This window comes from Leucoraja erinacea, chromosome 6 (genome assembly GCF_028641065.1).
Source record: "Leucoraja erinacea ecotype New England chromosome 6, Leri_hhj_1, whole genome shotgun sequence".
NCBI lineage: Eukaryota > Metazoa > Chordata > Chondrichthyes > Rajiformes > Rajidae > Leucoraja > Leucoraja erinaceus.
In genome coordinates, this window is record NC_073382.1 from 67,041,683 (window position 1) to 67,055,473 (window position 13,791).

Here is a 13,791-nt window from a genome sequence, read left to right on the forward strand (position 1 = left end):
ACCTATTCCTTTTCTCCAGACATGCTGTCTGACCCGCTGAGTTACTCCAGCTTTTTGTGTCTATCTAATATTTATTGGGACTACCGTGCAATTTAACAGTGAACCATAATGGTGAGACTGTTTCCAAAAGATATTTAACCGTTGGCAGTAACAGAGCACTAATTACAATGCAGTACACCAAACCACATTGGCAGACAGCCAATTGTTTGTGCTTATCATTTTCAAACTTCTTAAACTAAATTCTGTCAAGCTGAAATATTGATCCACCTTAGGCAACGGTGTCTCCTGCTGTACTCTTCAAGTTTCTCTCTGCCTCTTTCGTGATAATTTTGTCTACATTACATTGTTTCATTGCCTACTTGTAACCCAGTTGCTTGATTGATCATCAGTTTCAAGAGTCTCTCACCTGCCTTACAGTCTAGTAATTAATCATAGCTAATGGCTATCATAAATTAGTTATGAGCTGCATAAATTAGCTTTACCGTTGTCGTCCATTTTCTTTTTAACCCTTTTGTCCTTTTTGGCTTAAATACTTCCCGTTGTCTTCACAATTCATAATAATATTAATTCTGTGAACCCTATAAACCTCCCCATATACATTATTTCTGAACATATCTTAGGTATCCGTCTCTGACGATAGCTTTCTGGTTCCTTAAGATTTTTATTTCAGCTCCTTTTTTAATTATATTTTCCTATTTCCCTATTATCAAATCTTGAGTACTTAGTGTTATAGAATACTAATATTGTTTTAGTCTCTCTTACTTTGCTATGTATTTGCAATTATTTTATGGAAAGAAAGGAATTGGATAGCTAATTAATCCCGTGAACAGCATCAGTTCCGCAACTGGCTTCTTATTATTTTATCAATCACTTAAAACACAAAACTTTCCAAATAGCTGGCAGACTTTTACATTGTTATCTGACCTAAACAAATTTTCTTTCAAAACCAATGCTGGGATATCTGTTTTACAATGTTTTAAATACCCCACATTTAAAATTAATCATTATTGATCTGTGCTTTGTGCTAAAAGTGTCAATTAAATTGCAGTTAATGGGTACATTAGCATCAAAGGAAATTAGCATTTTTTAATGCATTAGTCATGCTCGTTAATGGAGGAATGTGTTTTTTTAAAGATAAAAATCAATTACACTACTCATATTTTCCACCTTGGATCCAGCAACAGACATAACCACATATTCTATGTGCACTTAGGGGATCTTTTTAGTCCTAAAATCCACTCCACAAACTTTTTGACTTGGCCCTAGAGGCCAACAGGTTAAATGTAAAATTTATTTTAACCTACCCTGATGAAAATGTTCCTGTCAAATATATAATTTAGGGCTTCCAGTTAATCACCTTTAACATGGAGAATGAATGGAAGGAACTGGAGATGCCACTGCCTGAGCCACTGAGATTCCAGCATGCCGTGTCCATCTTCATGAGTGTGTTCATGTTAACTGCTGATCTTAATTTTTTGAGGAGGAAAAGAGAAAGACTGACGAACAGATAAAGGTGGGAGTGCAGGCTTCTACCAGGAGTGGTGTGGAGCTGCTGCATGATTCAGTGCTTTTGAGCTGAGTGAAAATCAAGGGGCTAGATTCATAGGGTTATATAAGCTTTTGTTTAGTAACCAGTTTCCTAACCCCATCATCCCTCACCGCACCCCCACCTGCCATTGCGAATGTTCTTCACAAGGTAGAACGTAGAACAGGCCCTTCAGTCCACACTGTCTGTGTCAAACATGATGAAGTTAAACTAATCTCCTCTCCCTCCATGTTAACTATATGCCTCCGTTCCCTGTATATCCATGTACCTATTTAAAGCCTCATAAACAACACTATTGTATCTGCCTCCACCACAGCACATTTCAGGCACCCACCTGAAAAAAATCTAGGTTAAAAAAACTTGTCCTGCACTTCTTCTTTGGCATGACTTTGGCATTAATGCATTTCGTTGTCTCTGTACTGTACACTGACAATGACAATTAAAATTGAAATTGAATCTGATTTCCATCCTAGGAAAAAGTTTATGACTATATGTAACTATCCATGCCTCTTATACATTTATATACTTTTATTAGGTTTCTCTGACGCTCCAGAGAAAACAATCCAAGTTCGAATAACCTTTCCTTATGGATAATACCCTTTAACCCAGGCAGCGTTTTGGTAAACCTCTCCTGCACCCCCTCCAAAGTCATCCCTCTCATGGGGGTAACCAAAGTTGCAGTTGCATACAGTTGACTCAACTATTCATTCTCAGCCAAGAAAATCTGTTGTTAATAAAATAATAATAATAATAATAATAATACACTTTATTGTCATTGTAAATACATACAACAAAATTGCAGGCGCAATGCCCGAGCGGAGCGCCAACGTAACAAGTTAATAATAACAACAATGGAAACAACAAAAACGTCAAGAAAAACATCGTCAGAATGTGCAACATTTCACAGTATAGTGTTGTGGCAGCACAAAATATTGGCTATGGGGGCTGTGTGTTCTGTGCAGAGTTCAGAGTGGTGATGGCCTTGGGGTAGAAACTGTTTGTTAATCTTGTGGTGTGTGATTTGATGGATCGCATCTCCGTTGAGGTAAGAGATTAGAAAAAGTTTCCCCCAAAACCCTCTGCCACCCCCCACACAAAACAAGCTAAAAAACACCAAATACAAACATTTAACACATACAAAACAGACACAACTGAAACAAACCATTACGCTCTGAAGAAGGGACTCGACCCAAAACGTTGCCTATTCCTTCGCTCCATAGGTGCTGCCTCACCCGCTGAGTTTCTCCTGCATTTTTATCTTCCTTCCATTTTTCCAGCATCTGCAGTTCCTTCTTAAACATCATGCTCTTAGTTTTATATTACAGTCAACCCCAAAGATTGGAGATGGGAAGACGGGGATTGAAAGAGAGAGTTGGAAATGCACAGCGGTACATGAGGATTTGTTCTGAAGGCCCATCCACGCAGGTCCGGAGTTTGGATCAGATTCAGACAGTTCCGTTGACTGCAGATTGGGGGGTTGGTTTGATCTGCTGACAGATGATGAAGCACTGACTTCGACCGGCTTCAGATACGGGGAAATCTCTTGGTATTGGGTCAGCATCTCACTTCGAATCCAGAAATGAGCTAAACCCTCATCAGGTCACCTGAACCTAACTCCAGAGAGGTCACAACCACCCAATGCTAGTGGGGAGCAAGTGACAGTCATAACTAGTTGTGTAGGAAAGAACTGCAGATAGGTTTAAACCAAAGATGGACACACAAAGCTGGAGTACTCAGGGGGTCAGAGAGCATCTCTGGAGAAAAGGATTATGTGATGTTTTGGCCCAAGACATTTCTTCTGACTGAGAGATATTGACGGTGATATAGAGAGATATCGAACAAATGAATGAAAGATATGCAAAAAAGTAACGGTGATCAAGGCAATGCTCCATTGTTAGCTGTGGGCTTGGTCATAAAGACTTACAGACAATGAAACTCATCAGCTCAACAGTGAAACTAATGCAATAACAAGGGTGGCTGGGGGATGGAGAACGATGGGATGCAAGGGTTATTTGAAGTTAGAGAAATCAATATTCATATCGCTGGGATAATCAATAATTAATCGTATTATTGTTTATTGTATATTTGTTGCATTGTTAATGTGCCTCTAAAACTGCAGCAAGTAAGGATTTCATTGTTATATGCCAGTGGATGTGATCATTAAACATTATTGGCTCCTAAGGTCATAGGTCATCAGTTTCATAAGTGGCCCATTCAGCCCATCAAGTCTACTCTGCATTTGCTGCCATCTGTCATGGCTGACCTATCTCTCCTCCCTAACCCCATTCTCCTGTCTTCTCCCCATAACCTCTGACTCCTGTACTAATCAAAAATCTATCTATCTCTGCTTTAATAACTATCTATTGATGACCTCCACAGCCTTCTGTGGCAAAAGATTTGCCACCCTCTGACTAAAGACATGTCTCCTCATCTCCTTCATAAAAAAAACTTCCTTTAATTCTGAGGCAATGACCTCTAGTCCTGGACTCTCCCACTAGTGGAAACATCACCTCCATACCCACTCTATCCAAGCCTTTCACTATTCTGTATGTTTGATATCTGACTCTTGATTGCTTTGCTCAAATGACCTAGCAAGCTATACAGTTTATCTTGCTGCTTTTTACCCCCACCTTTTGAGCAACTGTTACCTGTAAAGTTGTAGTTTTCCAATCCCAACTCTCTAGAGAATCTTGGATAAGATTCAATACAAATCTCATTTCAATATAATTCACTGTTCCTTGTGGTATTTACCACATTATGTACAAGGTGTAAATTGTCAAAAGCTGTTGCCAGCTCATGTTGAAAATCACAGGCATCGTTTTTGAAGTGCTACCAGCATCCAACAACTGTCTAAGCAGGATTTTAAGTGCAGAGTCTCGTGAAACCACTCCTGTATTGCACATCATCAATGCGACAGAAACATTGAAATGTTGTGATTTCTTAAGAGGAATGCAATGATGATTGTGAAATCTGTGATGTATTTAGGTTACTTTTATATCAAACCATTTAACGTTAAAAATGTACCTTTAGTACTTTAACAAATGTAAAAAAAATGTAGCACCATCTCCTTTTAAAGACTGGGAACTATTAAATGCGCAAATTTTTTTCACCAGGTACGAGATCAAGAATTTCCATATCGACGTAACTTAGCACGGGTTATAGTAAATGTAGCTGATGCCAATGATCACGCTCCATACTTCACTAGTGCTGTGTATGAGGGTTCAGTTTTTGAATCGGCTGCTTTTGGTTCTGCAGTACTGCAGGTTACAGCTCTGGACAAAGATAAAGGTCAAAACGCAGAACTATTGTACAGTATTGAAGGAGGTGAGTGTGGATCAAAGGAAGTAGCGTTTATGAGTAGAAAATATGCACAGTGAAAACATAATTGTAAAGACTGGCAATCTCATGTGTCAAACATTAGAGCTATTACATTGTGCTAAAAAGATAAACATGGTTAAACTCAACAAGCGCGTCTGCTACCTACTACACGGAGAATGCCCAAGGGGCAGTAATTTTATTTCTTAGATGATAAATTTTCGCAACAAATTGATTAGAAAAATATTTACTGCTCAATTAACTCATGAGATAATTATTTATCTTAGATTTATCTTTTATGTTTTTGTTCCCCTGAGCTGCGAATGTATTAAGCAAAGCGAATGTATTTTTAGCCTAGCCAGGTTTTCATTAAATTCGTTAAAATTCAAGCATTTATTTTTGATAACTATCGGTTGTGTAATCGGACACATAGTTAAAAGGTAGGCTGTTTGGTAAACTATTGTCCACCCTGCAACTAGCAGATAGTCTTTCATTGAATTCAAACACTTAGGGCCTGTCCCACGAGCATGCAACTGCATGCGGCAAGCGCGACCAAACCCGGAAGCGGGGTCCCCGCGGAGGTCGAGTGATCCTGTACGAGTTGACGTGAAGTACGAGAGAAGTTCGTGCTAGGCATACGCCATCAAGACGCTGCGTATGGCGTCAAGACGGTGCATACGGCGTCGAGTCAGTGCACACGCCCATCGAGGCACTGCGTACGGCCTCAATGCGGCTGCGGGCCGGCAGTTCGTTGCCGCGCGGAATTTTTGGACAGTGTCAGTTTTTCAGAGCCCCGCGCGATGTCGGGACCAGCCCCGCACAACTCCATATGGCTCCGCCGATCGAAGTGGGACCGGCCCCGGGAGGCCATACGACTCAAGGGACCACATAAGGTCGCGCTTGCCGCATGCAGTCGCATGCTCGTTTAGGGCATTTCCTCCTAAATTATTCCTCCTGGAATTATTAAATATATGCCATCAGCTGTCAGTATTAGAGACTCACAAGTATCTCTGAGCCATAATCATAGAGCATGGAAACAGATCCTAGTGTCCCACTCATCCATGCCAACCAAGATACCCTATCTAAACTATTTGCTTAACCCCATTTGACCCGTGTCCCTCTGCACCTGTTTAAATGTTGTTTTTGTACATGCCTCCTCAGGTAACTGATTCCATTTATCCCACCAATCATAAATAAAAGTTTGCCCCTCAACTTCCTATCAAATATTTCTCCTCTCGCCTTAAATCTATGCCCTTTAGTTCTGTTTTCCTATACCCTGGTAAAAAGACTCAATGCATTCATCCTATCTATTCGCTTCATGATTTTATACACCTCAATAATATAACTCGTCAGCCTGCTGCACTCCAATGAATAAAGTCCTAGCCTGCCTAACCCCCCCCTATAGCTCAAGCCTTCGAGCCCTGGCAACATCCTTGTAAATCCCCTCATCACTCGTTCATGCGTATTGGCATCTTTCCTACAGCAGGATGACAAAAACTGAATGCAATACTCCAAATACGTCCTCACCAATCATGGACAACTGTAACATAATGTCCCAATTAGTATACTCATTACCCTGACTGATGAAGGCCAATATGCCAAAGACCATCTTCACGACCCAATCTACCTGCAACGCCAGTTTCAGAAAATGACACCGTTCACTGGGAAAGTCTGGCCTGATATGATGACTTCCTATAAGTGTTGCACCTCACATTTTTTGGAATTAAGCAATTTCTCATTCCTCAACCCTCTTGTCCATCTGATCAATATTCTGCTGTAATTCTTGATAGCCATCTTCACTGTCTACGATGTCACCGATTTTATCATTTGCAAACTTACTAATCATGCTTGTTCATTCTCATCAAATTCATTGATATACAATGGCTTGCAAAAGTTTTCATACCTCTTGAACTTTTCCACATTTTGTCACGTTACAACCACAAACGTAAATATATTTTATTGGGATTTTATGTGATAGACCAACACAAAGTTGTGCATAATTGTGGAAAATGAGGGGAAATGATACATGATTTTCAAATTTTTTTACAAATAAAAAACTGAAAAGTGTGGCGTGCAAAAGTATTCAGCCCCCCTGAGTCAATACTTTGTAGAACCACCTTTCGCTGCAATTACAGCTGCAAGTCTTTTGGGGTATGTCTCTACCAGCTTTGCACATCTAGAGACTGAAATGTTTGCCCATTCTTCTTTGCAAAATAGCTCAAGCACAGTCAGATTGGATTGAATAGCGTCTGTGAACAGCAATTTTCAAGTCTTGCCAGAGATTCTCAATTGGATTTAGGTCTGGACTTTGACTGGGCCATTCTAACACATGAATATGCTTTGATCTAAACCGTTCCATAACCATATATGGAATAGATCCTATATCCAATAGATCCATTCCTAAACCATATATGGGACTAGGGGAGATTATGTGTTCAGCATGGACTAGAAGGGTCGAGATGGCCTGTTTCCGTGCTGTAATTGTTATATGGTTATATGTTATATGGTTATTCCATTGTAGCTCTGGCTGTATGTTTAGGGTCGTTGTCCTGCTGGAAGGTGAACCTCCGCCCCAGTCTCAAGTCTTTTGCAGACACTAACAGGTTTTCTTCCAAGATTGCCCTGTATTTGGCTCCATCCATCTTCCTATCAACTCTGACCAGCTTCCCTGTCCCTGCTGAAGAAAAGGATCTCCACAGCATGATGCTGCCACCACCATGTTTCACAGTGGGGATGGTGTGTTCAGGGTGATGTGCAGTGTTAGTTTTCCGCCACACATAGCGTTTGCATTTAGGCCAAAAACTTCAATTTTGGTCTCATCTGACCTGAGCACCTTCCTCCACATGTTTCCTGTGTCCCCCACATGGCTTGTGGCAAACTGCAAACGGGACTTCTTATGGCTTTTTCTCAACAATGGCTTTCTTCTTGCCACTCTTCCATAAAGGCCCGATTTGTGGAGTGCACGACTAATAGTTGTCCTGTGGACAGATTCTCCCACCTGAGCTGTGGATCTCTGCAGCTCCTCCAGAGTTACCATGGGCATCTTGGCTGCTTCTCTGATCAATGCTCTCCTTGCCCGGCCTGTCTTAGGTGGATGGCCATGTCTTGGTAGGTTTGCAGTTGTGCCATACTCTTTCCATTTTCGGATGATGGATTGAACAGTGCTCCGTGAGTTGTTCAAAGCTTGGGATATTTTTTTATAACCTAACCCTGCTTTAAATTTCTCCACAACTTTATCCCTGACCTGTCTGGTGTGTTCCTTGGGCTTCATGATGCTGTTTGTTCACTAATGGTCTCTAACAAACCTCTGAGGCCTTCACAGAACAGCTGTATTTATACTGAGACTCGATTACACACAAGTGGACTCTATTTACTAATTAGGTGACTTCTGAAGGCAATTGGTTGCACCAGATTTTATTTAGGGGTATCAGAGTAAAGGGGGCTGAATACCTTTGCATGCCTGACACCTTTCAGTTTTTTATTTGTAAAAAAATTTGAAAACCATGTATCATTTTCCTTCCACTTCACAAATATGCGCCACTTTGTGTTGATCTATCACATAAAATCCCAATAAAATACATTTACGTTTGTGGTTGTAACGTGACAAAATGTGGAAAAGATCAAGGGGTATGAATACTTTTGCAAGCCACTGTAGATGACAAACAGCAATGGGCCCAACATCAATCCCTGAGGCACATTTGTCACAGACCGGTCTGAAAGACAACTTTCTACCATTACCCTCTGCCATGAAGCCAACTGTATCCAGTTAGCTTGCTCTCCCTGGATCTCATGCAATCTATAGGGTTAAAGATCTGGCGGAAATTTAAGGGACAGGAAGAGAGAAAACCTCAAAATACATGGCAAGGATGAAAATTTTAAGTCATTTTCAAAGTTATTTAACTTGGAATTAGTTCAATGCAGATTTTCAAGCTTAGGAATGAAGGGAGCATGAAATGGTAAAACCATAAACAGCAATGCTTTGGATGCGTTAGAATCTGCATAAAATAAAACGAGGAAGATCAGCCCCAAATATCTTAGAATAATCAAGTTTAGCGACGATTAAAGGAAAGTTTGAGCTGATGTAGTCTTGAGTCATAAGTAAAGTCATGTGATGTTAAAGATGTGGGATCAGGTGATTCTAGTGTCATCAAGAATATATATTCTGAAGTCCATTTAACTATCACCATTTCATTAGATTCCCCCCTTCCGCATCATCCCCCTCCCAATTATTTGTCGGTAGCGAGAAAACTAATGTTTTTGATGTTGCAAACATTTTTCTGTTTCAGGCAACAATGACAATGTCTTTAAAATTGAACCAGTTTTGGGAATTATCATTGTTTCAAAAGAACTTGACCTCGCATCCCTTGGCCATTATGTTCTGACTGTTAAAGCAACTGATCGAGGAATACCATCTCTCTCTGCGACTGTGATTGTACGTATAACATTGACTTTCTCGGACAACGCACAACCCCAGTTCCATCAGAAAGAATACACGATTGAAGTGAATGAAAATGCCAGCGCTGGGACCTCAGTGGTTATGATCTCAGCCGTGAGTCAATCAACAGTAGTTTATGAGATAAAAACTGGAAATTGGGAGAGTGTTTTTGCAATAAACCCTTATTCGGGTGTCATTAGTGTTCAGAAAACTCTTGATTATGAACAAATTTCTTCTTATCAGCTGATTGTGCAAGCAACCAACATGGCAGGAATGTCATCGAACATTACAGTTAGTATTCATGTTGTTGACCAAAATGACAATCCTCCGATCTTCCTTCATTCCCAATATTCGGGTAGTATTAGTGAGGCTGCTCCAGTCAACAGTGCTGTTTTAATCTCTGTCAACAATCCTCTTGTTATAAGAGCCAGCGACGCTGATTGCAACCAGAATTCATTGCTTGGCTACCAAATTGTTGAATCCACAGCAAAGACATATTTTTCGGTTGATTCCAGCACAGGGGCAATCCGGACCATCGCAAACCTTGATCATGAAACAATTCCAATATTTAATTTCCAAGTGCAGGTCAGAGACAGTGGAAGTCCACAGCTCATGGCTGAATCTCCAGCTGATGTAACAATTCATGTGACTGATATCAACGACTCACCCCCAATGTTCAGCCAGGAAGTATATGAAACTGTTCTTCTCCTGCCAACATATATTGGCGTTGAGGTTCTCACTGTGTCAGCCACTGACCCTGACACTGAAGTAATATCAGAATTAACCTACACATTAACAGATGGAAATTCAGCAAATTGTTTTTCGATTGACCTAAGAAGTGGAATAATCACTGTAAGGAATCAAAACCTTACTGGCGAAGTCTACCAACTTACTGTTCGTGTTTCCGACGGGAAGTTCAGCAGCACAGCAATGGTAAAAATAAAAGTGAAAGTTGCTCTTGACAGTGGTCTTCAGTTCACTCAAAGTTTCTATTCAGCTTCTATCTTGGAAAACAGTACCGAGGCAATGAAAGTGGCTGTGGTAAATGCCGTGGGGAACCGGCTCAATGAGCCCTTGAAATACAGAATACTAAATCCTGGTGACAAGTTTACGATTAAATCCACCTCAGGAATTGTACAAACATTGCCTGTGTCTTTTGACAGGGAGGAGCAAGAAATGTATGAGTTAGTGGTGGAAGCAAGTCGTGAGCACGACCCCTGGTGTGTGGCACGGGTGGTCATTAGGGTGCAGGTAGAAGATATTAATGACAATCCACCTGTATTTGTAGGCCTTCCCTATTATGCTGCAGTTCAAGTTGATGCAGAGCCAGCAGCACGAATATACCACGTCACCGCTGTGGATTGTGATAAGGGTAAAAATGGAGAGGTCACTTACTTCCTTGAAGAAGGACATGGTCACTTTGAGATTGACCAGTATACTGGCATTGTTACGCTGAAAGAACCATTTGAATCTGACGTATCCAGCGTTGAATACAATGTCATTGTCATTGCAACAGATGGTGGTTCTCCTTCGCTTTCCACACGTGTACAACTGCCTATCACAGTGATTAATAAAGCTATGCCTGTCTTTGCAAAGCCATTTTATGTAAAAACAGTCAATGAAGACATACAGCCACACACCCCCATCCTCAGCATTAATGCAACGAGCCCTGAAGGTCAGAGTCTAATATACACAATTACGGATGGAAATCCCCTAAACCAGTTTAATATAAATTTTTATACAGGAGTGATTGGTGTCATTCATCCACTTGATTATGAGACCAAGTCCAGCTATAAAATGATGGTTAAAGCGACAGATTCTCTCACGGGGGCCCAGGCAGAGGTGACAGTGGATATATCAGTAGGAGATGTTAATGATAACCCTCCAATTTTTGAACAAAGTGTATACGAAGCAACCCTTTCTGAATCGTCAATGGTTGGAACACCCGTGTTGCAGGTTATTGCTACTGATGCAGACTCTGAAAACAATAGAATAGTTCGCTATCAGATCGTCCAGGACAATTTAAACAGCACAGATTACTTTCATATAGATAGCACAAGCGGGTTGATTCTAACATCCCGAATGTTGGACTATGAGTTAATTCAGGAATATAATTTTATAGCTCGAGCAATAGACAATGGCATCCCACCAATGAGCAGTGATGTCCCTGTAACGGTTCATGTGACTGATATGAATGACAGCCCTCCAGTATTTAACCAGCTTCTCTATGAATCCTACGTGAACGAACTTGCTCCACGCGGTCATTTTGTAACCTGCGTGCAGGCATCCGATGAAGATAGCTCTGACGTGGACAGATTAAAATACAGCATCCTGTCTGGCAACGACCATATGAACTTTGTCATGAACAACATGAGAGGCATCATTACACTTTCCAATCATCGCAAGCAAAGAATGGATCCTGTGTATAACCTAAACGTCTCTGTGTCTGACGGCATTTTCACCAGCACTGCGCAAGTGCACATCAGAGTGCTTGGTGCCAACTTATACAGTCCTGTCTTTTCAAGCAATCTTTACGTGGTGGAATTGAGAGAAAACTCTGCCATTGGGAGCAAGGTGGCACAGGCAATAGCCACTGATGGTGATTCTGGGGACTATGGAAATATTAACTATCACATAGTGAATGACTTTGCAAGAAATCGATTCTCCATTGATTATTCAGGGATTATTATTATTACAGAAAAGCTAAACAGGGAACTGACATTGGAAAGTAATATTGACATTATGGTAATGGCTGTGGATGGTGGTGGGAGATCTGCATTCTGCACTGTGAGGGTCATATTGGTCGATGACAATGACAATGCTCCCCAATTCATGGCCCTAGAATACAGGACAAGTGTTAAGGCTGATGTGGCAAAAGGCTCATTGATCATTCAAGTCGTAGCTTTTGATCCAGATGAAGGAGCAAATGCTAAAATCCTGTATTCATTGTACAATGAAGATTCAGACTACGTAACTAATGCAATCGACATTGACCAGGAAACTGGATGGATTGTCACAAAGGGAAATTTTGACCATTTGAAAAATACAATTCTCTCTTTTTTCGTGAAAGCCTCAGATGGAGGTATTCCTGTGAGGAGTGTTCTGGTTCCCGTATACTTTCATGTGCTTGCTCCCAAAACAGACCTTCCAGCCTTTCTGCAACATCAATATTCATTTATGCTGCCAGAAGATGCCCCTATAGGAAGTATGGTTGGCACCATCCAGGTTTTGCCACAACAAACTATTCTCTTCAATACGATTAATGGTGGATTATCACAAAATAACCAAGATGCAGTATTTGTTATAGATTCACACACTGGAGTGTTAAAATTGGACAAGAAACTTGATTACGAAACAAATCCTTTTTATGAGTTTTTGGTTACAGTCACCGTTAATAATGGCAGAACCGATATAATTTTGACAACAGTTGTCAAAATTGAAGTGAGGGATTTGAATGACAACAGGCCTGTTTTTCAGACCGATCCATACGAGGCTGTGATAATGGAAGGAATGCCAATCGGAACTAAAGTGATCCAAGTCCAAGCAATTGATGAAGACTCAGGAGCCAATGGACACGTCACCTATAGTATATTGCCAGCTACTCAGATGGAACTTGAAGATATAATGGATATATTTGCCATCGACACCAACAATGGCTGGATTAGGACACTTAAAGATCTTGATCATGAAAAGCAGCCGTCCTACACGTTCATTGTGGTAGCCTTGGACCATGGTGAGATTGTGCCCCTGTCTTCAACAGCAATAGTTCAAGTAACTGTCACGGATATAAATGACAATTCTCCACATTTTGTGAATGAGATATATCGGGGATCTGTGAGGGAGAGTGATTCACCAGGAGAGGTTGTTGCCGTGCTCAGTACAAGGGATGATGACACATCTGAAATCAATCGTCAAGTTAGCTATCACATTACAGGTAAGAACTCAATACACTGAAGTGCATGCAATTAAAACTGCACAATATGGATTATTCTGGGATTTGTCAAGGTAAATCAAGCTCGATGAATGGTAGCAAGGTTGCCAGATCACTGATTATGAGGGAAATTATTTAACTAATTAACAACTAATTGATTTTGCTACATGTATATTTGTAAATTTGGACAATATTTATAGCGCAGTTGCAAAATGGATACTTGAGAATTCATTATTGACATTTTACACGTTTTATTAATGCTATCATGATTTATATTTTGAGTATACCATTCAGATTCATATCTGTTGGGTCTTGTGAATTAACTAATAAATTGTTATTGTCAGATGAGCTATTTAGATTCATGCAAAATTGTAAATTCTATGTTGACTATATAGATATTTTATCTGACCGTTACAACAAATGCATATAGTTTAATTAGACTACTATTAAGATTTTACTCTTGATATCTTTTTCTGGGAATTATAAAGCAGGAGGCGAAGACATTTTTTAAGTGGCATTATAATTCATTTAATTTACTGCAGAGGACAAAATAGCAATGCTTGG

General features: G+C 40.4%; 1 protein-coding gene across 3 annotated transcripts in view; it reads left to right on the forward strand.

Annotated features, from left to right (window-relative positions):
• The window catches only part of fat3a (FAT atypical cadherin 3a), a 634,737-nt gene that overhangs the window by 507,767 nt on the left and 113,179 nt on the right, over positions 1–13,791 (forward strand). For all 3 annotated transcript variants that reach the window (XM_055637278.1, XM_055637275.1, XM_055637277.1), the window contains exons 10-11: positions 4,660–4,870; positions 9,148–13,230. In XM_055637278.1, the coding sequence (XP_055493253.1) occupies positions 4,660–4,870; positions 9,148–13,230 (4,294 nt within the window). The remainder of the gene's footprint in view (positions 1–4,659; positions 4,871–9,147; positions 13,231–13,791) is intronic.